At 48.5% G+C, this 23,777-nt stretch overlaps 2 protein-coding genes across 2 annotated transcripts; one reads left to right on the top strand and one right to left on the bottom strand.

Moving 5' to 3' along the window:
- Nucleotides 1-5,000: 5,000 nt before the first annotated feature.
- SSTR5 (somatostatin receptor 5) lies at nt 5,001-6,279 on the top strand. The gene has a single exon (XM_059484555.1). It carries the CDS (start codon nt 5,001-5,003, stop codon nt 6,111-6,113), a length of 1,113 nt encoding a protein of 370 aa, XP_059340538.1. The 3' UTR covers nt 6,114-6,279.
- An 8,377-nt stretch (nt 6,280-14,656) lies between these two features.
- Nucleotides 14,657-21,226, bottom strand: C1QTNF8 (C1q and TNF related 8). The gene is made up of 3 exons (XM_059484535.1): nt 21,108-21,226; nt 16,930-17,159; nt 14,657-16,033 (listed from the first exon to the last, which is right to left on the bottom strand). Exons 2-3 carry the CDS (start codon nt 17,141-17,143, stop codon nt 15,486-15,488), a joined length of 762 nt encoding a protein of 253 aa, XP_059340518.1. The 5' UTR covers nt 17,144-17,159; nt 21,108-21,226; the 3' UTR covers nt 14,657-15,485.
- Between the last annotated feature and the right edge of the window lie 2,551 nt (nt 21,227-23,777).

Here is a 23,777-nt window from a genome sequence, read left to right as displayed (position 1 = left end):
AGATCTCTGCAGCCAGGTCGTGGAATTTGGGGTTTATGGCAAAGGGCCTGGGTGCAGGGCCCTGCTGGGATTTGGGGTTTATGGCAAAGGGCCTGGGTGCAGAGCCCTGCTGGGAGCTGCCACAGCTCAGAGCAGGCCCCAGAGAGAGAGAAAGAGAGGTAAGAGAGTGGTAAAGAGGATGAGAGAGTGAGGTTCCCATTACAATACAATAAATCTTCTTCTGGTCATGGAACTTGGGGTTTATTGCAAAGGGCCTGGGTGCAGGGCCCTGCTGGGAGCTGCAGCCACAGCTCAGAGCAGGACTGAAAGAAGAGAGGGGGAGAGAGGATGAGAGGGTGAGAGAGTAAAAGCATAAGGGAGTAAAAGGGGTAAGAGTGTAAAAGGCAAGAGCTGAGAGACAAGAGGTGAGAGTATGAGGCAAGAGCTAAGACAGCGAAGTTTCCATTCCAATACAATAAATCTTTTTCTGTGTTGAATATTCTCATTCTCACTAACCAATCTAGTACAATGTACAAATCCTACAGAATTTACATACAGCCTGTAAGAATCATTACATTACCACACTGTGTTACGTTTTAAACCCTACAAACTCCTCTTTGGGCCCTTCTGCCAAGCTGTAGGGTCTGCTCTGACCCTTGGGCCTGTCTGCAAGCAGAGGATGTTGTTCCATCAAAAGGGGATCACCTTCAGCTGGCCACACCATTGTTTTCCAGTTGTTCAGTAACTGAGGGATCTCAAAGCTTGCTTTCATTTCAATTCACTTATAGTTTCCATATTCTCAAAATCTTTTGCCAGACAATCATATTTATAAGGCTTTCCTGTTTCATCTTCCCCAGCAGACTCCCTCCCTCCCTGCCCTGCCTGCCCCATCCACCCAAACCCACAAACGAGGCCCCAGGAGCTCCCTGGGGATGGACAGGTGATGGACACAGCTCCAAAACATGAAAATGATGAAATTATCAAAATCCCAGGGATTTATTGCAGCCAGCTCCATGGGATGGGAACTCTGCTGCCCGGAGACAATTCCTGGAGAGTTCTCGGGGTGTTTTTCCTCCCAAGACAGTTTGAAAAGCCTGGATTCCCACTGGCTGTGTTATCCATAATTATCCTGCTGCTGGAAGCAGCAATCTGCCATGCTGGTGCTGTAATTCCATTCCCAGCAATTATCGTGGATGAGAGAGTGATGATTCCAGAGGCAAACAGGCAGCAAGATCCAATCCAGCTTGGAAAATGAGGTTTAATTCCTGCAATTCCTGCCCCACTCTCATGCAATGTTCTCCATGGAGTTATTTTTGCTTTCCTGCTGTGACCTGAGCCCAGGGAAAACTTCAGCCTTGATCTGTCTGGGCATTTTTAATTTTAAATTAAAAATGTTAATTCCATTTTAAATGTTTGTTTTTCCTTAGGTTGGGATGATTTTTCAGTCGCTGTTCTGTTAATGCTTGGGGTTTTTTTCACCCAGGTTTATTTAGGAGTTTTCACAAATGCGAAATTCTAGCACCATAACACCTCTGCTATTTATTCCCTGAATTTTTTTGGGAAGCAGGGACAGAGATATATTCAGCTGCTGTGGATGCTGATTTTTTCCTGGATAGTGTTCTGTCAAAACTTGGAATTCTGTCAGTGATTATTCCAGGTCCACATTCCCAGCTCCTCAGTTTTAAGCAAAAAACCCAGAATTTATGGACAATCCCAGGGTGGGCGCTTGGAAATCAAAGGGGAAAAAGAAAAAGCTGAATGAGAGAAAACCCCCTGGAGGCGTGTTTGTTATTAATCCCTTAATTAAGAACACTAAACAAGGCTATAAGGGATCAATCAGCGCCTCTTAATTACCTTTAATCATCATCTTTAATCACCCTTTGTGCAGGTTCAGGGTCGTGGTGACAAAAGGAGCTGAGGCCAAATCGTGCTGGTGAGGGACAAATTGTCACCTCAGGAGGGGGGAAAACTCCCCGTGCTCCTCCAAGGCAGCCAGGAAAACATGGATTTGCAGCTGAGGTTTTTTGGTTTTTTTTTTTCCCAGGAAAAATCCCAAAATTCTGGTGGCTGCAAGGCAAAGGCTGAGGGAAGCAAAGGTGGGATGGCGATCTGGGTTTGGTTTGCAGATCTGGGGGAATTTGGGATGTCAAATCCTGGGAATGGGGAATGTCCAGGTGGGGTAAATTCCTCCCTGGTGATGAGAACAGCAGGGAAGAGTTGGAAGGATTCACAGCAGAGCCTTAGGAAATGGATTTCCCCTCAGGAAATGCTCCCGGGCATCCCTGGAATTGTCCATATCCATGCTGGAGCGGTCTGGGATCATGGGAGGTGCTCATGGATGAGCTTGGAGGTCCCTTCCCACCCAAAGCATTCCAGGGTTCTGGGACTCCCTTCCCAATCTGCTCAGACAGGGAATGTTCTACAGTTCATCCCACAGAACAAAAATCCCGAGGGAAAGGTGAATGTTCCCACAAACCCATGGGGAGAGCCCCAAAACGCTGAGGTGACAAAGTGTCCCTAATTCCAGGAAAAGTCTGGCTGCTGAGGGAACCTGGAAATTCCTCTCTGTTGGAAAATAAAAATCCAAAAATCCACAAAAGAACCCCAAAATATCCACCCCTCTCCATGGAAAACACACCTAAGCCCTTCATGAATAACCCCTGGAATGCCCATGGATGGCTGGGAGAGCCCGAGGCCCTCTGCAAACAGGGATTTGGGGCTGGAGGATTTCTCCAGAGGGAGAAGAATTGGGAATTATCCAAAGAAAAAGCTCCTCTTTCCAAGGCCTGAGCTCCAGAGGTGGTGAAAGGAGCAGGACTGAAGTCATTGTGCAATTCCTCCAGTCCTGAATCCAAGGATTTCACACTGTGGAAAGGGCACTTTGGAAAAGGTGTCCTTTCCCATTTGTTAGAGGATGAGCCACACATGACTGCCCCTCCTGACCTTCCCTGCTGAGCTCCAGCTCTGCTTCTTTCTGTGCCTTCCAATTTTTCCCAGGCTCAGATGGAAATTTGGGCTTTTTGGGCCCAGCCTGGATGTGCTGAGCTTCTCTGGGAAGAATTTCCCAATCCCAAGGATGCAGCTCTATGGATATGAGTTTATAAACCCTGCCTGCCCCATCCCACGCATTTTTCCTTCCTATCCTTCCCTTTGATGATCCCAGTGGGGTCACAGCAGGAAAATGGGAATTTCCAAACCCCTCCCAGCTGAGAATCAGGGGTCCCAGTTTTGAATTCTCCCAGAATTCCCCCACAAATAACATGATATTTGCTACAGCTCAGGACTTCAAAACAGGTTGAAGATCAGGATTTAAAATTCCACTTCTCCAGCCAGCACTGGACTTTCCCTGTGTCATTTTACCCAGCCTCTGACCCTCTCCTGTTTAATTTATAAAGAGCTCAGGCTGAGCTCTGCCTGCAGCGGGACGCTGGGAATTGCAGGGATGCTCCCAACACCTGAACCCCAAATATTCCAGCAGCACATCCAGCTCCTCCTGCCCCATCCTCCCCATCCCCCTGGAGCTCCAGCAGCTCCCCCAGCTCCTCCTGCACTCCCAATTCCCCCGGTGCATCTCCACCCAGCCACGTGAGACACCTACTCCCCATCTGCACTTTCCCAAAGCAGCTCGGCACATTTGAGATTCCTCCCGGGAGCTGCAGGGGCTCCTCCTCTCCCCCAGGTTTTCTCACCCCAGGAGAAAGCCCAGCCATGGACGGAGGTGGTTTCACATTGCTCCTGGAGACAAGGAGCTTTTCCAGTGCTGTGGGCTGGCTGTTTGTGATTCCAGCCCCAAAACCCCGGATTATTGTGGGAATCTGATCGTCAGGTGACGGCAGCAAAAATTGCTGGGTGTTTCTTCCACCTTCACCAGGATTTGGTGCTTTAAATATCCATTTTCTGCTGCTTTAAATCTCCATTTTTCATATGATGTTTCCAAGTTTCTCCACCTGATAAATTGAACCCCACTTTGACAAAAAGGTGGAAAAATATTCCTGGGGATCGAGCTCGCCACAGGAAAGGGGTGTTGGGAATTCTCCACCTTTTTCAGGATGGCTGGTAAAATTTATTCCAGCTTCAAATCTGCTCAGCTGTCCTGAAGCTGCCCAGTGCAGCTTGGATTTCCTGCAGGGAAAAAAGAGATTTTTGGGATAAAAAGCAGTTCAGGGTGAGAGGAGACGATGCAGGAATACAAAAAATAATCTTGAGAGATGGAAAAAAGGAGTTTATTCCTTCCCTTCTCTGTGCACACACCCTGACCTGGTGGGGAAGATCTCTGACATGACCCTTTCTGTACTGGAGCTCAGGGATTTTTTCCCAAGGGTTTTCCATTGCTATGGGAAGTTTTGCTTCTTCTCCTGATCCCAGTTCCAACCCCAACACCTTCCTCTATCCCAGGGTGCTCCAAGCCCAGCCTTGGACAGTTCCAGGGATCCAGGGGCAGCCACAGCTTCTCTGGGAATTCTATTCCAGAGCCTCTCCACCTTCACAGGGAAAAATCCATCACAGCTGCACCCAGCCCTGGATCCTGTGAAAATGAAACAGAACCTGGGATGAGCATGGGAGTTCTCCCATTGTGCAATTCCTTTGTAGGGAATTGATCCCACCCCACTCCCTGGCTGAATAATCCAACCCCAAATCCTGAATAATAGAAGAGAAAATGGAAGTGATTGTAAAATTCTGCTTTGTAAAAGTCCTGTCTTTTCCTTGAGTTTTTGATTTTTTGAATTTCTGAAATTTTAAATTTTAAAAATCTTAAATAATTTTAATATTTAAATTTTTTATTTTTATTTTTTTATATTTTATTTTATTTTACTTGATTCTATTTCTATTTCCTATTTCTATTTTATTTTTTTAATTTTTATTTTTCTATAATTCTATAATTTTTAAAAAAAAATTATTTTTTCAATCTTTGAATTTTGACTTTTCGCATTTCGAATTTTCATCCTAGGAACAAGATGCCCATGAAATTTAATCTCTCCTAAGAGGGGAAAAAAACCACAGAGAGAGAAAACAAAAAACCCATGGATCCTCTGTACTTCTCCAGCACGTTCAGCATGGAGGCTGCTCCCAGCCAGGCCAACTCGTCCCTGCTGCCCAACGGGACGGAGAACGGGACGCTCCCGGAGGTGCCACCGTTCCAGTACATCCACAAGGTGCTCATCCCCATCTGCTACCTGCTGGTGTGCGCCCTGGGGCTGAGCGGCAACGCCCTGGTCATCTACGTGGTGCTGCGGCACGCCAAGATGAAAACGGTCACCAACATCTACATCCTCAACCTGGCCGTGGCCGACGTGCTCTTCATGCTGGGCCTGCCCTTCCTGGCCACCCAGAACGCCATCTCCTACTGGCCCTTCGGCTCCTTCCTCTGCCGCCTGGTCATGACCGTGGACGGCATCAACCAGTTCACCAGCATCTTCTGCCTGACGGTGATGAGCATGGACCGCTACCTGGCCGTGGTGCACCCCATCAAATCCACCAAGTGGAGACGCCCCAGGGTGGCCAAGCTCATCAGCGCCACGGTCTGGACCTTCTCCTTCTTGGTGGTGCTGCCCGTGATCATCTTCTCGGACGTGCAGGAGGATTTCCAGACGTGCAACATGAACTGGCCGGAGCCGGTCAACGTCTGGTCGGCGGCGTTCATCATCTACACCTCGGTGCTGGGCTTCTTCGGGCCCCTGCTGGTCATCTGCCTGTGCTACCTGCTGATCGTGGTCAAGGTGAAGTCCTCGGGGATCCGCGTGGGCTCCACGCGGCGCCGCCGGTCGGAGCGGAAGGTCACCAGGATGGTGGTGATCATCGTGGTGGTCTTCGTGTTCTGCTGGCTGCCCTTCTACACCATGAACATCGTCAACCTGATCCTCATCCTGCCCGCCGACCCCGTCCTCGAGGGGCTCTACTTCTTCATGGTGGTGCTGAGCTACGCCAACAGCTGCGCCAACCCCATCCTCTACGGCTTCCTCTCCGACAACTTCAAGCAGAGCTTCCAGAAGGTTCTTTGCCTCTGCAAGGGCGATGGAGTGGAGGATGGAGAGCCCGTGGAGCACAGGCAGGAGAACAGCAGCCGCCTGCAGGAGTCCATGCTGACCCAGAGGAACGTGGAGTTTAACGGGCACATGCAGACCAGCAAGGTCTGAGGGCATGGCCTGGCGCTGCAAAGTCCCCTGAACGACCTGGGGACATCAAGGAGGGCATGGCCTGGCACTGCAAAGTCCCCTGGAGGCCTTGGGGACTTCAAGCAGAGCATGGTCTAGCACTGCAAAGTCTCCTGGAAAACTTGGGGACTTCAAATGGAGCATGGCCTGGCACTGCAAAGTCCCCTGGAGGACTTGGGGACTTCAGTTCATGCAAAAGGAAAATGTGGAGCCCCAGAAGCTCCCACAAATGTACACAGAGGGCTCTTCCCTGCTTTTCCCAGCTGGAAGTGCCAAGCTCTGGTGGTGTCCTGATGGATCTGATGTCTGGGACCACTTTGGGTCCTCCAGGGAATGATTTCCAGGCTTTGTACCCCTCTAGCCATGCAAACAACACTAAGCCAGCTCTAATTCTCTTGTTAAAGCTTGGTTTAAGGCTGCTTTGCACTGCTGGGATCAGCTCTGAGCAGCAAACAGCTCAGCTGGGATATTTGGGAATTCTTCAAGGGGATTTCTGAAAGGAAAATGAGATTTCTTCAGAGTTTCATGCAAAAAAGGCACCAGCACTGCTCTGGAAACGGGTTCTGATGTGCTGGGTGCTGCCTTTGCTTTGTTTTCCTGCCATTAACCCATCCCAGGGAGCCAGAACAGCCAGGAACCCTTCAAACACAGCCAGAAAGGATAAAAAACCAAGATTAGGAAAACACTCTGGAAAGGAATCAATGCAGCCATGACATTTCCACCTTGCCACCCCATGAAATGTGCTGTGACCCCGTCATTGTGATGTCAGTGCTGATGGCCATGGGCTCCTGGGGAGGTTTGGTGTCCATTCCTTGGTTCTGAGTGCAAGTCTGGACTCAAAATTGTGTTTTCAGACACTAAACCCAGCTCAATCCCCTCCTGACTGGTGCACTTGCCAGGGAGTGTTTGTGCCTCAGTCCTGGAGGTTTTTTCCCAACTTTAATGATTCCATCATTCCATTTGTTCTGTTGGATGTGACACTCACATTCCCAAAGGCAGGAACTCACTGAGGCACAAGCACAGAGCCTGGCTGGGACCATGAGTAATTTACTCCCAGGTTTCTCCCAGTAGCAGGCAGTGCCCACCTGCCCTGCAGCACATTCCAATTCCCAGCACAGCTGGGTTTAGCTGATTAATTAATAAAATTAACTTTTCCTGTAGGTTTGGTGTGAGCTGGGTGGTGATTCCCTCAGTTTTCCACCTGAGATGTTCCCTCTGGAGAGGGAAATGACTGCAAAGCTCAAGGTTGGGGCAGGAAAATCTGCTTTGGAAAAAAAAAATAAAAAGATTTTAATAAATTCAGATTTCTGGGAAGGAGCTAAACCCTGTTTTGGGCAGAGCAAAGAGCATTTGTCCCCCCTTCCATGGAGTTTGATAAATCCTTGGAATTAACAAAGGGAAGTTTTATCTGAAGGTAATAGACCCTGGAAAGGAGGTGGATAAACCTGGGCCTTGTTTTCTACTGCCTCCAGACTGATCCCACCTCTTTCCCACCCCCCAGATCAGGATGGGGATCCCAATTCCCAGAAAACAGAAATTCCAGCCAGCCCATCCAACATTCCCATTGGTAATGCTGCAATCCATCATATTCATGGATAAATTTAGGAAAGCTCTCAATGCCCCAATTCCCAGGAAAATTCCCTTTCCAAGCAGCAGCTCCCTGGGGAATTCAGTGCCATGGGAATGCTGCTTTGGATGAGTTATTTTTATTTTTTTCCTGGCCCAAGGATTTTTTTCTGGGAGCAGCTCTTGCAGATCATCTCTCCCAGTGCCACCCAGCCTTTGCTCCATGGGATTCCCTCCCATCCTAACAAATCTTTCCTCAGCTCTGTGCCTTGGGAAGAAGCTCTGCTGGCTTTTCCCTGCATCCCAAACGCCATTCCTGGGCTTCTCCTGGCAGCTTGGCAGAGGAATTTTGAGGAGCCAGCTGAGCTGCCAACGTCCCTGCACACATCCCATCAAAACATGTCATCCTTCCACAAAGAATGACAAATTCCAGGGAGAATCTGTCCTCCCAGCCAGCCCTTCCCAGCAGCTCCAGACAGCACCGACACTCCCCACATCCCTTTTTCTATCCACACATTCCAACCCCAATCCCTCAGCCCCAGGGACTGAGTGACATCTTTAATACCTCGACAGACAATCCTTCCAAATTCCAGCTTATTCAGCTTTTTCTTTGATTTATCCAAGGATTCCAAATGTTGGCTCTGCTCTGCTGGAAAAAAAAAAAAAAAAAAAAAAGACAAAACATCCACGGGAAGATCATGGAAAATTTGCCCGGTGCCCACCTGACCTTCAGGAGGTGGAAAAATCATTTGGATAAAATAAAAATGAAATAAAATGATAAATAAAAAATAAACTGGAATTTCTGGTTCAGGCTCCAGCTATGAATATTCAATGAGATCCATGGAATAAAGGGAATTGCAGCTGCTGGATACCAAAGGATGGGAAAGAAGGGTGTGTGGAAAAAATACAGGAGCAGCTTCCTTCAGGAATTCACTTTTTATTCCATGAAAAACGGGTTTAATTGAGGGGGGGAAATAATGGATTCAGTTTGGACAAGTGGCATTAGGAGACAGCAGTTCCAAAGGGCAGATTCCAGGTGGGCATACCAGAGGGATGGGGATCCATGGGCTTCACTGGGCACCTCCTGGGTTTCAGCAGGGTCACCATGGAATCCTCTGGCTTTGGGATCTTTGGGATCTCTCCTGGCTGCTCCCCAAGGGAGGGAAATCCCAGGAAAGTGCCTGAAGTGTGGAATTTATCCTGGGATTTAAGTGTGGGATTTATCCCAGGATTTATCAATGGATTGATGTTGGAGTTAAGAGTAGGGCATGCATGGAATTTTTGCACCTTCCCTCCTTAACTCCCAGTTAAACTCCCAGCTCTCTGCTCCCTGAGGTTCCAGGGCTGGAATCCAAACATTCCCTGTGCCACAAAGTCCTGGGCCAGCCTTGACCCATGAGCAGCATCCTTAAATCCCACAAATCCCAATTTCCAGTGCCTGTCCCTGCTCCTTGGAGCTGCAGCCCAGGCAGGAGCAGCCGATTTCATTCCCAGCTTTATTCCCAGGGTATTTTATCCAGCTCCAGCCCCTCTCTCACCTGGAATGCCTCAGCTGCTCACCTCACCCAGCTCCTGGTGCTCCTGGGTGCCTCATTCCCTCCCCTTTGGGTGTTGTTTGGAGAACTCCATGGAAATCCGGCGCTGTTGCCATGGGATGGGCGACGCTCGGGGTTTCTGTGTTCCCTCTCCCTTTCACACTTAATCCTCCCTATCTGCCCATCATTCCCTGGAAAGTCACAGCAGGTGAAGCTGTCCCTGCTGCCTCCCTTCTCCTGAGCCTCTAAGCCCTGGATCCTGTCCTGACCTTGAGCCAGGAGTCATCCCAAATATTGGATGGATCCCATTCCCTCAGCCTGGCATGAACCTGCTGTGATTTCCCAGCAGGAAAAGTAGCAGCCCTTGGAAAATTCTGGGAATGAACAATCCTGGCCTGTGGGGGTGGGAGATAAACAGGAATTTCCGTGGGGATTTGACCTGGATGCAAACACAGCCCAGGCCTGGAAGTGCAGATCAGACCTGGGAATTTTCAGGGAAAAGTTTTCCCTTCACCTTCCATGGATCACCTCTGCTGGCTGGATTTGGGGTTTGTAATCCTGGTGCATCCCTCTGGGATGGGAGATCCAGGATTGCAGCCTCTCCTGCTCCATAGGATCTCTATTTCATATTCCAGAGGGAGATTTGTGGCTTTTCCTCTCCAAAGGATCCCTATTTCATATTCCAGAGGGAGATTTGTGGCTTTTCCTCTCCAAAGGATCCCTATTTCATATTCCAGAGGGAGATTTGGGGCTTTCCCCCTCCCTGCTCCAGAGGTGAATCCCACCATGATTTCCCCTGGAGAATCTGTTGGGGGAAAAAAAAAAAGGATAAAAACCCCTCCAAGGCCTCAATGAATTTATGCACTCCTGGCTTTTCCTAGCAAAACAAAGAATCGTGGAAAGCTCTGAATTGGGAGGGATTTAAAGCTCATCCCATTTCAACCCCTGCCATGAGCAGGAACAATTCCCACTATTCTAGGATGCTCCAAGCTCTGACCTTGGGCACTTCCAGGGATGGGGCAGCAATCCTGGGCACAATTCCTGCATCCAGGAGGAACAACAGAGCCAGGCAGCACAAATCCCATGCACAATTCCTGCACAATTCCTGATTCCAAGAGCAGGCAGCACAAATCCCATGCACAATTCCTAATTCCAAAACCCAAGCAGCACAAATCTCATGCACAATTCCTGCTTCACCACAGGAGGAGAAGCGCTGGCTCTGGGAGCCGTGGTGACAGCAGCTCCCCTGGGCAGGGTAATTAATTAATTATGCATTCCCAGAATTAATGAGAGCATCCTGTTTGCATCCCTGTCCCGTTTTTTCCACAGATCCCAGCCCCATATGCCGGGTGCCAGACAGGGCTGACAGCCCCTATCCCACACTTGGAATTCTTTTATTTCCTGACAGGAATCAAGAGGCATTTCCATGGAATTAATTCATGGCACTCGATGGTGTTTGGATTTTTCCAGCACGTTTTCAGGGAGGGAACAGCAGATCTGTGGGTTTGTGACCTGATGGAAACATGGGAGCTGAGCTGACAGAGGCAGAGAATGGGAATGGGAATGGGAATGGGAATGGGAATGGGAATGGGAATGGGAATGGAGGGTTCTGCATCCCTGGAATCACAGGATCACTGTGATCACTGAGCCCATCCCTGTCCTGGTGACGTTTCCATCCTGGAAAAATTCAGGATTCTGACTTAACAGGGATGAAAACACAAAATCCAGCTAGAAATGATATGGTGGAGGAATTGTTTTGGATTCTTAAAAAGGGAGATGATTCCAATGTGATCCCTTGGGAATTCACTCAGGCTCTGTCCTGGGTTTTGGATCAGCAAAACCCCAAATCCAACGGCAATTCCTCAGTTTCCTGCACATGGAATTTCACTCCTGGAATGGCCTTGGGGAGGCTGAGATTGCAGCATTCCAGCCTGGAGCCAGCAGAGAGGGATTTGCTTCCAGAACCATCCAGGGAAAACCCAATTCCTTGGATTTTAATGTGATTTTCCCTGGAAATAGCATTAGGCTGTCATTCCCCATGTCTGGCAGGGATTGTTGGGTGCCCAAATCTCTGCAGCAGCTTTTGCCTGGAATACAAATGCAGCTGGGGAGGGAACATCCACAGCTTTGGGAACAGGGAAGCAAATCCCTCCTCATCTCAGGGACCAACTCCTCTCCCTGTTTGCCCATTCCTGAGGGGATGGAGCTTTTCCCACATCTCTGCTAGGGCCAAATCCAGCCCTGCAGGGACACAAATCCTGAGTTATCCCCACAGGAAGGCCCTGTCCCATCCGAATCCCAGGGATTTTACTGCAAAACCTGGGAGAGAACAGCAAATCTCCCCAAATTAAGCAAGGAAAAGGTGCTGAGGGCAGAGAGCACACACGGATTTTCTGGGTCTTGCCAGCAAAAATAAAACCACTGTGGAAAATCAGGAGGAGAATGAGGAATCCTCAGGATTTACAGGGACAGAGCAGGGAACAAGAACAGGGAACACCCAAATGAATCCCACCTCTCATTCCAGGGAGGGATGGAGATTCCAGCCTGTCCTGGCTTTGGGAATTGAGATTCCCAGACTGCCCAGGGATTGGGAATTGCCAATCCCAGCCTGTCCAAGGATTGGGAATTGCCATTCCCAGCCTATCCAGGTTTTGGGAATTGTCATTCCCAGCCTGTCCAAGGATTGGGAATTGCCTTTCTCAGCCTGTTCTGGGTTTGGGAATTGCCTTTCTCAGCCTATCCAGGTTTGGGAATTGCCAATCCCAGCCTGTCCAAGGATTGGGAATTGCCATTCTCAGCCTGTTCTGGGTTAGGGAATTGCCTTTCTCAGCCTATCCAGGTGTGGGAATTGCCATTCCCAGCCTGTGCAGATTTGGGAATTGCCATTCCCAGCCTATCCAGGTTTGGGAATTGCCATTCCCAGCCTGTCCAAGGATTGGGAATTGCCATTCCCAGCCTGCAGGGAGGGTGTGGAAGGCCAAAGTCTCCATCCTGGAGCTTTTAGCCAGGATTGCTCCCTGGCTTGGAAGCACTCTCTGTTTGTTTTCCCACTCTCCCCTCCCATCTCCTGCATTTTCTCCCAATCCTTGGGGTGGGATAGATCCTTGCTGGAGCCATTAAATCCCATTCCACTCATCCAGAGGCAATCCATTAGCCTGGTTTGTTGCCTGGTTTCCTTATCAGCCTCGATGTTATCTCGCCGTTCCTGTTGTAAATCCAAAGTTTCCTCCTGGAGAGGAAGGGAAGAGTTTGCCCAAGGCACCGGTGCCTGTTGTTATTCCTGAGAAAAATCCATCCAGAGGGATGGAACCACACCCAAACAGGCTGTTTGTCCCCAAAACGGGCTGGGAGGAGATGGGAATGAGGGGTTGTGGCATTCCTGGGATGGAGGGAGCAGAACCACACGGAGCAGAGGAGGTTTAATTTGGATTTTAGGGATTCCAGCCCCGAAAAGGGATTTTAAAAGGTGGAAGTGGGAAATTCTTTGGACATTCAGCTTTTAGAGGTTCCAATTGATTCCCAAAAAACCTCAGCAGGCTGAGATTCCTGGTGGATTTTAGGCCATCTGGATCCTGTGGGCACACTCTGGGTTTTGCCCCTGGAATTGATGCAGATTTCATGATTTCCCTCTTTATCCCCAAAATAGTTGGGGAGGAGATGGGAACGAGGAATTTTGGCATTCCCAGGATAGAGGGAGCTCAACGAGCAGAGCAGTGGAGGTTTAAATTGGACTTTTGGGAAATTTCCTTCCCAAAAGGGGTGTCCAGCCCTGGAAAAGTGATTTAAAATGTGGCAGTGGGAACATTCAGCTTTGGCATATTCCAGTTTTCCCCGAAAACCTCGGCAAGTTGAGATTCCCAGTGGTTTTTAGCCCATTAGGGATAATTTGGATCCCTTTGGATGCTTGGAAAGGTCGTTGTGCCCCTGGAATCGATGTGGATTTAATGATTCCCCTGCTCCTGGCACTGGGATGAGTCATGAGAGCTCCAAAATCCAAATATCTCCCCTGGAGATGAGTTTATTCAGGGATAAAAATGATGGATTTTTGCTGCTTCCCTGGAAAAAGGAACTTCTATGGAATTATGTGGATTGAAAATGTTCTGGGTGTGGTTTTTTTCCATCCCTGGCAATAATCAGAAATAGTTTTAATTGCAATTTTAATCAGTGCAGCAAATGGGAGAAGGGAATGAGCCAAAATTGTGTGAAAACTGCTGGATCTGTGAGGAATGAGGAATTCCAGAGCAGCTGGGAATGCTCCTGCTCCACCACAGAGCTCCTGCCCACCTTGGAGTTATTTCTCCAGCCCAGGGATGGGACAGGGAAGGGTTTAGAAGTGGGAAAAGGAGGGGAAAAGATGTGGAGATCTCCAATGCAGCGTTAAAAATGGAAATTTTCCAGGTTTTCTTTTCAGGATGCGGGTTAAGGGAAGCAGGAGCACATTCAAGGATTCAAGGCTTGGGATCAATTTTTATCTGGAATTTTCTACTTAAAAGTCCCTATTTTCAGGAAAATTGGGAGATCTTGAAGATTTGGGATTGATTCAGAGGAAAAGGAGTTGGTGACAGCTTCCTTTTGGAAATTATTTGGATTAAATTGCCCCCCCAAGACTTTTCCAGGGTCAGTGTGGTGTTTTTAGCTAGGGAATGTGGAAAAACTTGCGGAAAAAATTATGAAAAAGAGAGAAACAACCCCAGGTACTAAAAGCAAAATCTTTATTTCAGCTACTTTTCCCAAAGCTGGGGAAGGTGAGATCCATGGAAGCGTTTTCCTGGCAGGAATTTCCCTGGATTCTTTGTACAAAAGGTTTGGGAAGCAAATGAGAGACTGGGAAAAATGAAAAGAAGGAATGAGATAAAATGATGGGGTTTTGCTGCATGCACCATGGTTCTATCCATAATTTTTTAGGGAAAAACCCAAAATCCCCAAAAATCACTGCTTGAAGAAAAACTCATTTTTCTTTCCCATTTTTCCTCCATTTTCCAGAAATTATGGTGCTCCAAGATGGTAATTTCTGAGGAAAAACCCCAAATGCTCAAAAAAAGAACAAAAAACCACAACAAAAACCTTTTTCTTTCCAGTTTTTCCTCCCTTTCCCAGAAATTATGGTGCTCCAGAATGGGAACGTCCAGATGGGAGCAGAGTCTGAAATTCCGGCATGGCAACTCCCAAATTCCCAGCATTTTGTCCAGTTGGGAAGCACATTCCCAGGCTGGATTTTCTTCTGGGAAGTTTTCCTCTGGAGCCTGTGATTGTACCAAGATCTGTTTCCCTGGAAAAGCTTTCCTGAATCCATCTTCTGTTATTGCTCTAATTCCACCGTTCTGCTGGAACCATGGAATATGACACAGAATGGAACCGAACTGGAACTTGGGATTAATTCCTGTGCAAAATATTGATTTTAATGCCAAAATCCCTGCCTGAGAGGAGCCAACCTGATGCTGCTGAGGGGGGGTGGCTCTTATTCGCTGAGACTTTTGCAGGAATAACAAAATTCCTTAATTAGCACCTGGATAACCACTCAGGTCCTCAAGGATAATTATTTTATTGTAATCATATCCTAATTATTATAATTCTTTATCTAAAGCACAGCAAAGGAGGGGAATTCTGCTGCCAACGTGGCAAATTTTTGGGGATGTTCCTGAGGGGCTACACAGGGAGCTGGGAACCTTCTGGAATTTTTGTGCAGGTGGAACAGCCACCTTTGTCCACACAGGGGTGGAAACCCACCCTTCCAAGGGCTGCAAATATTCCAAATGGAATGGGAGATGCAGAAAGAAGAGAAAATTTTGCTGCTAAGTTTGCAGCTCTTCAGGGATGCTCCTGAGGGGCTACGCAGAGAGTTGGAAAACTTCTGGAATTCTTGTGCAGTTGGAACAGTTCCCTCCATCCATAGATGAGTGGAAAAACCACCCTTCCAAGGGCGGCAAATATTCCAAGTGGAATGGGAGATCTTGAAGATTTGGCATTGATTTAGAGGAAAAGAATTGGTGACAACTTCCTTTTGGGAATTCTTTGGGTTAAAGGAGATAAAATTGCCCCCAGAGAAAGAAGGGAAATTTTTGCTGTCAATTGGACAAACTCCAGGGATGCTCCTGAGGGGCCACAAAGGGAGCTGGGAACCTTCTGGAATTCTTGTGCAGTTGGAGACACACAGATGTGGAAAAACAACCATTCCAGATGGAATTCAAGATGCACTTTTAGAGGGAAGACACTGCTGGGTGGCCCAAAGCTTTTCCCTGGAGCCGAGGAGCTCCTACTCCAGGGCGGGTTTGATCAGGTGCCCGTTGAAGATGATGTAAAGATCCGACTCCTCACTGTAAATGGCGTTTTCCCTCTCCCTCTTGAACATCCTGACCCAAACCTCCTCCCCTTCCTGCAGATCCAGCATCAGGCTCTGGCTCTGCATGATGCTCCTGTCGCTGGGCTGGGCGTACAGGATGGCCACGGCCTGCTCGTTCCTCATCACGTGCACGTAGGTCTCCTTGAAGTTCCAGGTGTGCACGTTGAGGCTGAAGTAGTAAACGCCGGGCACGTAGCAGAAGAACTTTCCGGAGAACATGTTGAAGTGCTGGTAGAGGTTGACGAGCTCCGTGTCGAAGGTGACGAGCTGGAAGTAGTCGGAGCTGTGCAGGGCCTTGCGGCGGCCCACGGAGAAGGCGGCGAAGAGCTGCTTGCAGGGGTGGCCCTGGGGGCCCGGCTGCCCCTTCTGGCCCTTGCGGCCGCTCAGCCCGCGGGATCCGCGCTCTCCCGCCTTCCCCGCCGCTCCGGGGAACCCGCGCTCGCCCATCTCGCCCTTCTCGCCTGCCAGGGGTGAGGGGGAAACACAAGGGTGGGGAGGTCAGGTGCTGGGAATGGCCTGGAGACAGGGAGCAGGGGAGGTGCTGGGGCCTTTGCCCAACCTGGGAGTATTGGCCAGATATCAGCACCCTACCAATTCCCAGAGGGATTTGTCTATGTTCAGATATCAGCACCCTACCAATTCCCAGAGGGATTTGTCTATGTTCAGATATCAGCACCCTCCCAACTCCCAGAAGGATTAATCTGAAAACATCAATCAGATATCAGCACCTTCCCAGTTCCCCGAAGGATTAATCTGAGAATATCAATCATATATCGGCAGTTTCCCAAATCCCAGAAGAATTAATCTGGGAATATCAATCAGATATCAGCAGCTTCCCAGTTCCCAGAAGCATTAACTTTGGGCCATGTTTGAACACCACCACATTTTGGGCACCCCTTAACCTGGTTTTGGACACATTTTGGGCATGACAACCTTTTGGGCACCCCTCAGCTTTTGCTTGGACACATTTTTGGACATTCTTGACCTTATTTTTGTACTTTGAGGCACTTTTGGGCACCCTTAACCTTGTTTTGGGCACTTTTGGGCACAACCACATTTTGGGTGCCCCTTGACCTTGTTTTGGCACTTTGGGGCACATTTGGTCACCCCTTGACCTTATTTTGCACACCTTTGGGCACAACCACATTTTGATCCCTTTCTTAAACCTCATTTTGGGCACAACCTCATTTTGGGTACCCCTTAACTTTGTTTTGGGCACTTTTGGGCACAACCACATTTTGGGCACTTTTGGCCACCCCTTGCCCTCGTTCTTGAATTCTGAGCTGAATTTTTCCGCAGGGAAGCACCAAGGAAGAGCAGCAAGGAGAAGGCCAAGGGGCGAGCGAGCTTCACCCACCTTTGAGGATGGTGATGTCGATAGTGGGCTGGATTTTGGGCAGGGGGTATTGGGGATGGCCGCTCATCCTGGCAGACCTCTGGGAGAAGATGGACACGGGCTGCTCCGAGGGCCCGCAGCACCTGACGCACGCCAGGCGCCGCCTGGGCAGCTCCTCAGAACCGGCATCGCCGGCGGGAAGCAGCAGCAGCAGCAGCAGGATCACGGAGCTCATCCTCCCTGGGGAGCAGCTGGGGAGGAGAGGGAACACAAACCATTAACGGGGCGATCCCAATCGGGGCCAGCTGGCGAGTGCTTTCCTTGGGGTTAATCATTAACGGCTCCTGGAGCGGCGCCGGGAGACTCCAGGTGGGAGCGGTGACCCTCGGAGCGCTGGAAAAGGCGATTCCTGGCTGGCATTACCTGTGACAGCTGCTGAGAGACACCAGGTCAACAAAAGGATGGGGAGGGGGGGAAAATCCCAAGCCAAACAAAACCTGCTGGGAGGAGAAGCTCCGCTGGAAAAGCTCCTGGAACAAGTGCTACGGGAAATTTCTGGGGAAAAGACAAAAGTGATGCTCTGTTGGTTTGTTTGGGCTTCAGTATCCAAAAAAATTCAAAATGAAGGGCAAAATATGGAATTTTATTTAAATATAGAGCTGAAACCTGATTTTTTTTGGGAGAGAAAGCCCAGAAAAAAACCCAAACTGAAAAGAAATCAAAAGTATTTCTATCTTTAAATGTTCTCCGGCAGCCTCTTGCTGGTGACTTCTTTCCGTGGTTTATCCATTCCCATATTCTTGGATTTCCTGTGTGCATTTTCCAGTTTGATTTTCTCGTGTGTGGAACGGAAAAACAAAGAGCTGCACCAAACTGGATGTGCTCAGCACAAACTCTGGGGTTTGGGAATCCTTGGTAAGATTTTCATCTGCTCCTGGTGAGTTCCAAAGGTTCTGGATGCTGGGAGAGATCCAGGGAGAAAATGTCTCAGATGGCGATAATAGAGGAATTTTCTCTGGCTCATCATTGACCTGTTCCTGAGGAAAATTGCAGCTGATTCTGGGTGAAATCCAGGGTGAAAATTCCTCTTTTATCTCCATCCATCTCCATTTCTCCATCTGAAGCATTTTTTCCCTGGATTTCTCCCAGATTCAGCTCCAATCCCTCCCTAGGAACAGGTGAAAAGAAGAGGAATTTTCTCTGGCTCCTCACTGACCTGTTCCCAAGGAAAGATTGGACCTGGAGATTGGCCACTGGTTCCCATTCCATGTGTAATTGGTGTCATTGCACTGATTGCAGTGGAGCCTCATCCAGGACAGATTTCTTGGATCGACGCCTCCGTGGATCCTCTCCAAAGTCCAATTAGTGAGATGGACTCGGGCTGACCCTGGGCTGGGAATGGCTCCTCTGCCACCAGCTGGAATTCCTGGAATGGGTTGGGAAGGGGGTGCTGGATGGCCTGGATTCCATGGAAATCCAGGATTCGTGGATTTCGTGGGTTTCATTCCATGGACACCCAGAGGGAGAACTTCCAGCCTTGGAGCTGCTTCCCTGGGAACAAAATGAGCCAGGGGAGGAAAAAAGGAGGAAAAACCTGTCAGGAGTGGGATTGGACCAGCATTCCTGGGAAATGTTTACTTCCCATTCTTCCCTGCTGCAAAAGAAGTGTCACTCACACTGTTCCAGCTTCCTGGAAAGCCAAGAAATCCTTATTAGCAGGAAAATAATGACTTTGCCTCTGAGAGCAGAGAATGCTCTTTCCTGAAATCCATCAGGACTGGAAATACCTTTGGATTTGTAGTTGTACCTCATTCCAGGAGCAGCTGGAGGAGGGATCAATCCCCCTTTTCCACCAGCATTCATTGCTTGAATTCCACGTAATTAAATACTTTTTAAAGCCATCTTTGAGTTTCCAACTGGGAATAGAAACACAGGAAGATTAAGTGGGCAGAAAATCCTAAAAACCAGCCCAAGATGGATTTGATGGTCTTGGAGGGCTTTTCCAGCCTCAGGAATTCCAGGACTCCCTGAGCCATGCTCTGAATTCCTGCTGATGTTTTCCTTCCTAGGGTTATTCCCAGGGCTTTACTTGGGAAAGAAATCCATGACAATCCTTGATTTAAATCCATGGACAACACCAGGCACTGCCCCTTTTAATTCAGGACAAACCTCGATTAAAACCCCACAGTTAAACCTAAAAAATTGATGGAAAACTCACGGATGTGCCAGCTCTGAGGCTCAGCACCATTCCAGAAATATGGAAAATATTCTGATTGTGCCTTTTTACCTTTTATCTTCTGAATCTCAGCCTGAATCTCCTCACAGCTCCGGAGCTCCTTGGATCGGGAGCAGCAGGAAACGAGGCATCCTCAGGGCTGGGATTGTCCAACACTGCTCTTCCTCTTGGAAAGGATTTCTCCGGGATTTGTTTTTATTTTCTCTCCCTGGAGGATCTAAAATTTCTTAGTGGGCAGCTCCTTGTGGAAAAGCCCAAAGCACGGGAGGATTTTGTGAGTTTTCCAAGGAAAATTCTGCTGGATTCTGTGCTGACAAAATATCCCGGAGGTCCTGCAGGAGCTGGGCTGTGGCAGGAGTGATTTGAGAACTCCCAGGCAGGAATATTTGCATCCCAAAAAGGAAGAGGGTTGGGAATTCCCACTGCCTGTCGTGGTTGGAGCATGAGCGAGGTCCTTGTCCCGGGTGTTTATCCAAGCCTGGGATGATGGAGAAGAGGGGCTGGACACTGGGAGAGAGGCAGGAATGGAGGGGAAAACAGGACCCAGCCATGGAGAGATCCAGGAGTGGAGCTGCAGCTGGATTTGCAGCGCCTGGGTGAACATTTGTCTGGGAATTCACAGCTCTTTTTCCAATTATCCAGTTTATTTTTACTTTTCTGATGCTTTTTAGCCTAGGCCTGTTCCAGTGGGGATGATTCCCTGAATTCCTCCGTCCTGGGAGGAGCCAGCCCTGAGCAGCAACCACTGGGGTGCTCACCTGCTGGGAATTCACCAGGAATGGGAAGAAATGAGGTTCCCAAGGAAATATCCCTGCACCTCGGGGTGATTGAAAGGATTTACCACAATTCCATGGGGTCGCTGCAGGAGGAGAGGCTGTGCCTGGATGGAAACGTTCCCTGGATTCCTGCAAATTCCCAAGGTTCCATCCTGCCCTAGCAGGAGGAGGTTAGTGATTCCAAAGGGAACAACTTTTCCCTTTTTCCTTGTCTTTATCCCAGGATCCCACCCTGCCCTAGGACAGGGAGCAGGAGGATGCTCCTGATTCCCAAGGAACACTGACAGGGAGCAGGAGGATGATCCCAGTTCCCAAGGGAACAGCTCTTCCCTCTCTCCCTCCCCGTGTCCCTGCCCGCACCTCTGACTCCTGCAGTGTCCTGGAATTGTCCCTGCTCCAGGCTGGGCGGCTCCCTGGCAGAATTCCCGGCTCCCGAGCCAGCGCAGGCGGTGATTCAGCAGGAATTACAGTAAAAGTCATTCCCAGGGCAGCTTCTCCCGCAGGACAAACCCCCCCGATGGAAGCGACCGATCCCTCCCTCACCTTTCCCTATGGAGAAGCAGCTTTCCCGGGATTTGGGAATTCAGCGGGAATTCGGGGCTGTCCCTGCAGAGGGTCCCGGGTGGGATTTTCTCCCCCCGCTCCAGGATGCGGTGCCTGGATCCCATCCCATCCAAATGGCTGGAAAAGCGAATTCCCCAGAGGAATTCGAGGGAGCAGCAAATCCCAAGGGGCCGGAAAAGAGAATTCCCTGGAGGAATTCGAGGGAGCAGCAAATCCCAAGGGGCTGGAAAAGCGAATTCCCCAGAGGAATTCGAGGGAGCAGCAAATCCCAAGGGGCCGGAAAAGCGAATTCCCCGGAGGAATTCGAGGGAGCAGCGCATCCCAAAGGGCTGGAAAGGAGAATTCCCTGGAAGTTTCCACGCCTGTGGAGGCTCCGGGAAGCGGCTCCTTCCTGCCCTGTGTCCCACGGGCACGGCGGATCCATTTCCCATCCCGGGAAATCTCCGTCCTGGCGTGTGCAGGGTGGATAATGGGATCGGGAATTTTAACTGGGACAAATTTAAGCCATCCCAGCACTCCCAAACCCCCTCATTCCTGCTTTTCCCAAGGAATCTCTCAAGCAGGGTGGGAATGCTCTGCTCCCCCGGGGATCCCATCCCTTTATCCCGATCCCTGGAGCTCACCTGGTCCCTCAGAATCCCTGGATTCTCCTTCCCTCGCTGTTCCCGAGCTGCTGCAGCTCTCCAGGCAGGCTGCAGCTCCCGTGCTGGGATCCAAGAGAAACACGGAAAGTCAGCCTGGATCCTTAGGAAACCTCGGCAAAAGGAATTTTTTCCCTGCTTTTCTTTGCTTGCAGCAACTTGTGCCGCGCTCCCGAGCCTTTGTCCCGCTCTGGATTCCTCAGGATTTGCTGCCAGTCTGGAATTCTGCAGGGCCTCTCCCAGGGATGGAAATAAAAAGTGAAAAAAATGGGATTATATAAAAAAAAAAAAGGATGAAAAAAACTCCACCACAGAACCCAAAACCACATCCAGAGTTCCAGCCAAGAGGGAAAGTGCTGGGATCACATGGAAAGAATTTTTCTTTGGGAGTTTTCGGCATCTTTTTAAGCAGGAGAAAGGGGGGAAAAAAAGGAAACAACGAAGCCACAATAAAATCTCTGGGATTTGTGCATTTCTATATTTCCAGCATGAACTGGAAAAGCAGGAATGGCTTTGAGGGGAAAGAGGGGAGATGTGGATGGGATATTGGGAAGGAATTCTTCCCTGGGAGGGGCTGGAATGGATTTCCCAGAGCAGCAGTGCCCAAGGCCAGGCTGGATGGGGTTTGGAGCACCCTGGGATGGTGGGAATTGTCCCTGCCCATGGACCTGGATCAGCTTGAAGGTCCCTCCTAACCAAAATCATTCCAGAATCCCATGATTTTCATGCCCACACTTTTTTTACCCTTGGTCACTTCCTTGGGAAAAACACTTGGTGGATTTATCTAAAGTCACTTTGGGCTCTGAATTTAAGTTTCCTTTTCCTTTTCCTTTTCCTTTTCCTTTTCCTTTTCCTTTTCCTTTTCCTTTCCCTTTCCCTTTCCCTTTTTCCCTTTCCCTTTGATTGCTTCCCATGAATTGCAGCAGGTGTGGAAGCTCCAGGTATCCCATGGCAGCTCCATCGCCCTTCCTTGGGCAGGGATGAGAAGGAAAAGGCAATCTTGGCTCAGCCTGGGGACACCAGGAGGGAAAGGGGACTTTTGCCCTCTCTGTGCCTTTCCCATCCCAGGTTTAAATATTCCCTTCCCTGGGCTTTTCCTGATCCATCAGAGCTCCCAGAAATTCCCATTCTGCCCCAATTCCCGGTGCTCCCAGTGCTCCGAGCCCTGGAGCAGAGGTGGAGCTGTTTCCATGGAAAAGCTGACACAGCTCTGCAGCAGCTTTTCCAAATGAAAGAAGGAAAACAACCTTTAAATCCATGGGTGGAGCTGGGATAAATAAGGGGGAAAAAAAAATCCTTGGCGGATGAGTTTTGTCAGGAATGGTTTGGGATTGGTGGAGTTTAAGGAAATGAGCAGGTAATGATTTTTTTTTTAATTAAAAAAAGGGGGTTTTGAATAGAAATATATTCAAAAATTGAAAAGAAAAATATATTTTTTTTAATTAAAAAATGAAAAGCTCTGCAACAGCTTTTCCAAATGAAAGAAGGAAAACAACCTTTAAATCCATGGGTGGAGCTGGGATAAATAAGGGGAAAAAAAAATCCTTGGCGGATGAGTTTTGTCAGGAATGGTTTGGGATTGGTGGAGTTTAAGGAAATGAGCAGGTGATGATTTTTTTTTAATTAAAAAAAAGGGGTTTTGAATAGAAATATATTCAAAAATTGAAAAGAAAAATATATATTTTTTAATTAAAAAATGAAAAGCTCTGCAACAGCTTTTCCAAATGAAAGAAGGAAAACAACCTTTAAATCCATGGGTGGAGCTGGAATAAATAAGGGGAAAAAAAAATCCTTGGCGGATGAGTTTTGTCAGGAATGGTTTGGAATTGGTGGAGTTTAAGGAAATGAGCAGGTGATGATTTTTTTTTAATAAAAAAATATATTTTAAAAAAATTTTAAAAATAAAAATTAAAAAAAAAAAGAAAATTAATTCAAAAATTGAAAAGAAAAATATTTTTGTAAGGAAAATGCTTTATGAGCTAAATATTTTATGGATAAAATAGTTTTATAAATAAAATACTTTTATAAAGAAATGGTTTTTATTAATGAAAATATTTTCATTTTAAAAAGTTTTCCCACTGTCCTGGCGTGACCCCAAGCAGGATCCAGCTCTCCATGGGGCACCCTCTGGATCTCAGCTCCTCCAAACTCTCCAAGGCCAAGAAAAATCTGGAATTTGAGGGGCCACAGCTCTGCTTCCACAGGGGGTGAGGGACTTCCACACCTGGACAGGAAAACAGGGACTAAACTGGAGAAAAAAGAGAATTTGGGGGTCTGAAAACCTGGAAAACTGGCCCCAAACTGTCCAGGAATGGTCCAAATGGGAGCTTTTAATTGAGTCTGGATTTTATGTAAGCAGTGCTGGTGTCTCCAGAATAAACAGGATTTTGCCTCTTGGAATGACAGCTTGCTCTTTGGGAATAATAATCCCATTCAGGGAAGGATATTCCTGTTTACACAGTGGATTTATAGGGCTTGGATTTGGTCCACGTAGGAGAAAAAAAAAAGGGCAAAAATCAGTGTAGAAAAATGAGGAATAGAGAGTCCAAAAAAGAGGGAATTCAGCAATATCCATGGGAGAGAAGAGGCTGAGAAAATTTGGAATGTTCCCCTGGAGAAAGGAAAGTTTGGGCACCTCAGAGCCCCTGGAGA

The sequence above is a fragment of the Ammospiza nelsoni genome, chromosome 17 (genome assembly GCF_027579445.1).
Source record: "Ammospiza nelsoni isolate bAmmNel1 chromosome 17, bAmmNel1.pri, whole genome shotgun sequence".
NCBI classification, from domain to species: domain Eukaryota; kingdom Metazoa; phylum Chordata; class Aves; order Passeriformes; family Passerellidae; genus Ammospiza; species Ammospiza nelsoni.
The sequence above is the reverse complement of the archived record's forward strand: the minus strand, read 5'-3'. Positions and strand labels throughout refer to the sequence as shown.

What these genes read in the sequence shown, in the direction of transcription:
- SSTR5 (XM_059484555.1), top strand. Translation starts at nt 5,001, where the DNA reads ATGGATCCTCTGTACTTCTCCAGCACGTTCAGCATGGAGGCTGCTCCC.
- C1QTNF8 (XM_059484535.1), bottom strand. Translation starts at nt 17,143, where the DNA reads ATGAGCTCCGTGATCCTGCTGCTGCTGCTGCTGCTTCCCGCCGGCGAT. An exon ending in CGACATCACCATCCTCAAAG is followed by an intron (nt 16,034 to 16,929) that starts GTGGGTGAAGCT and finishes CACCCCTGGCAG; the next exon opens with GCGAGAAGGGCGAGATGGGC.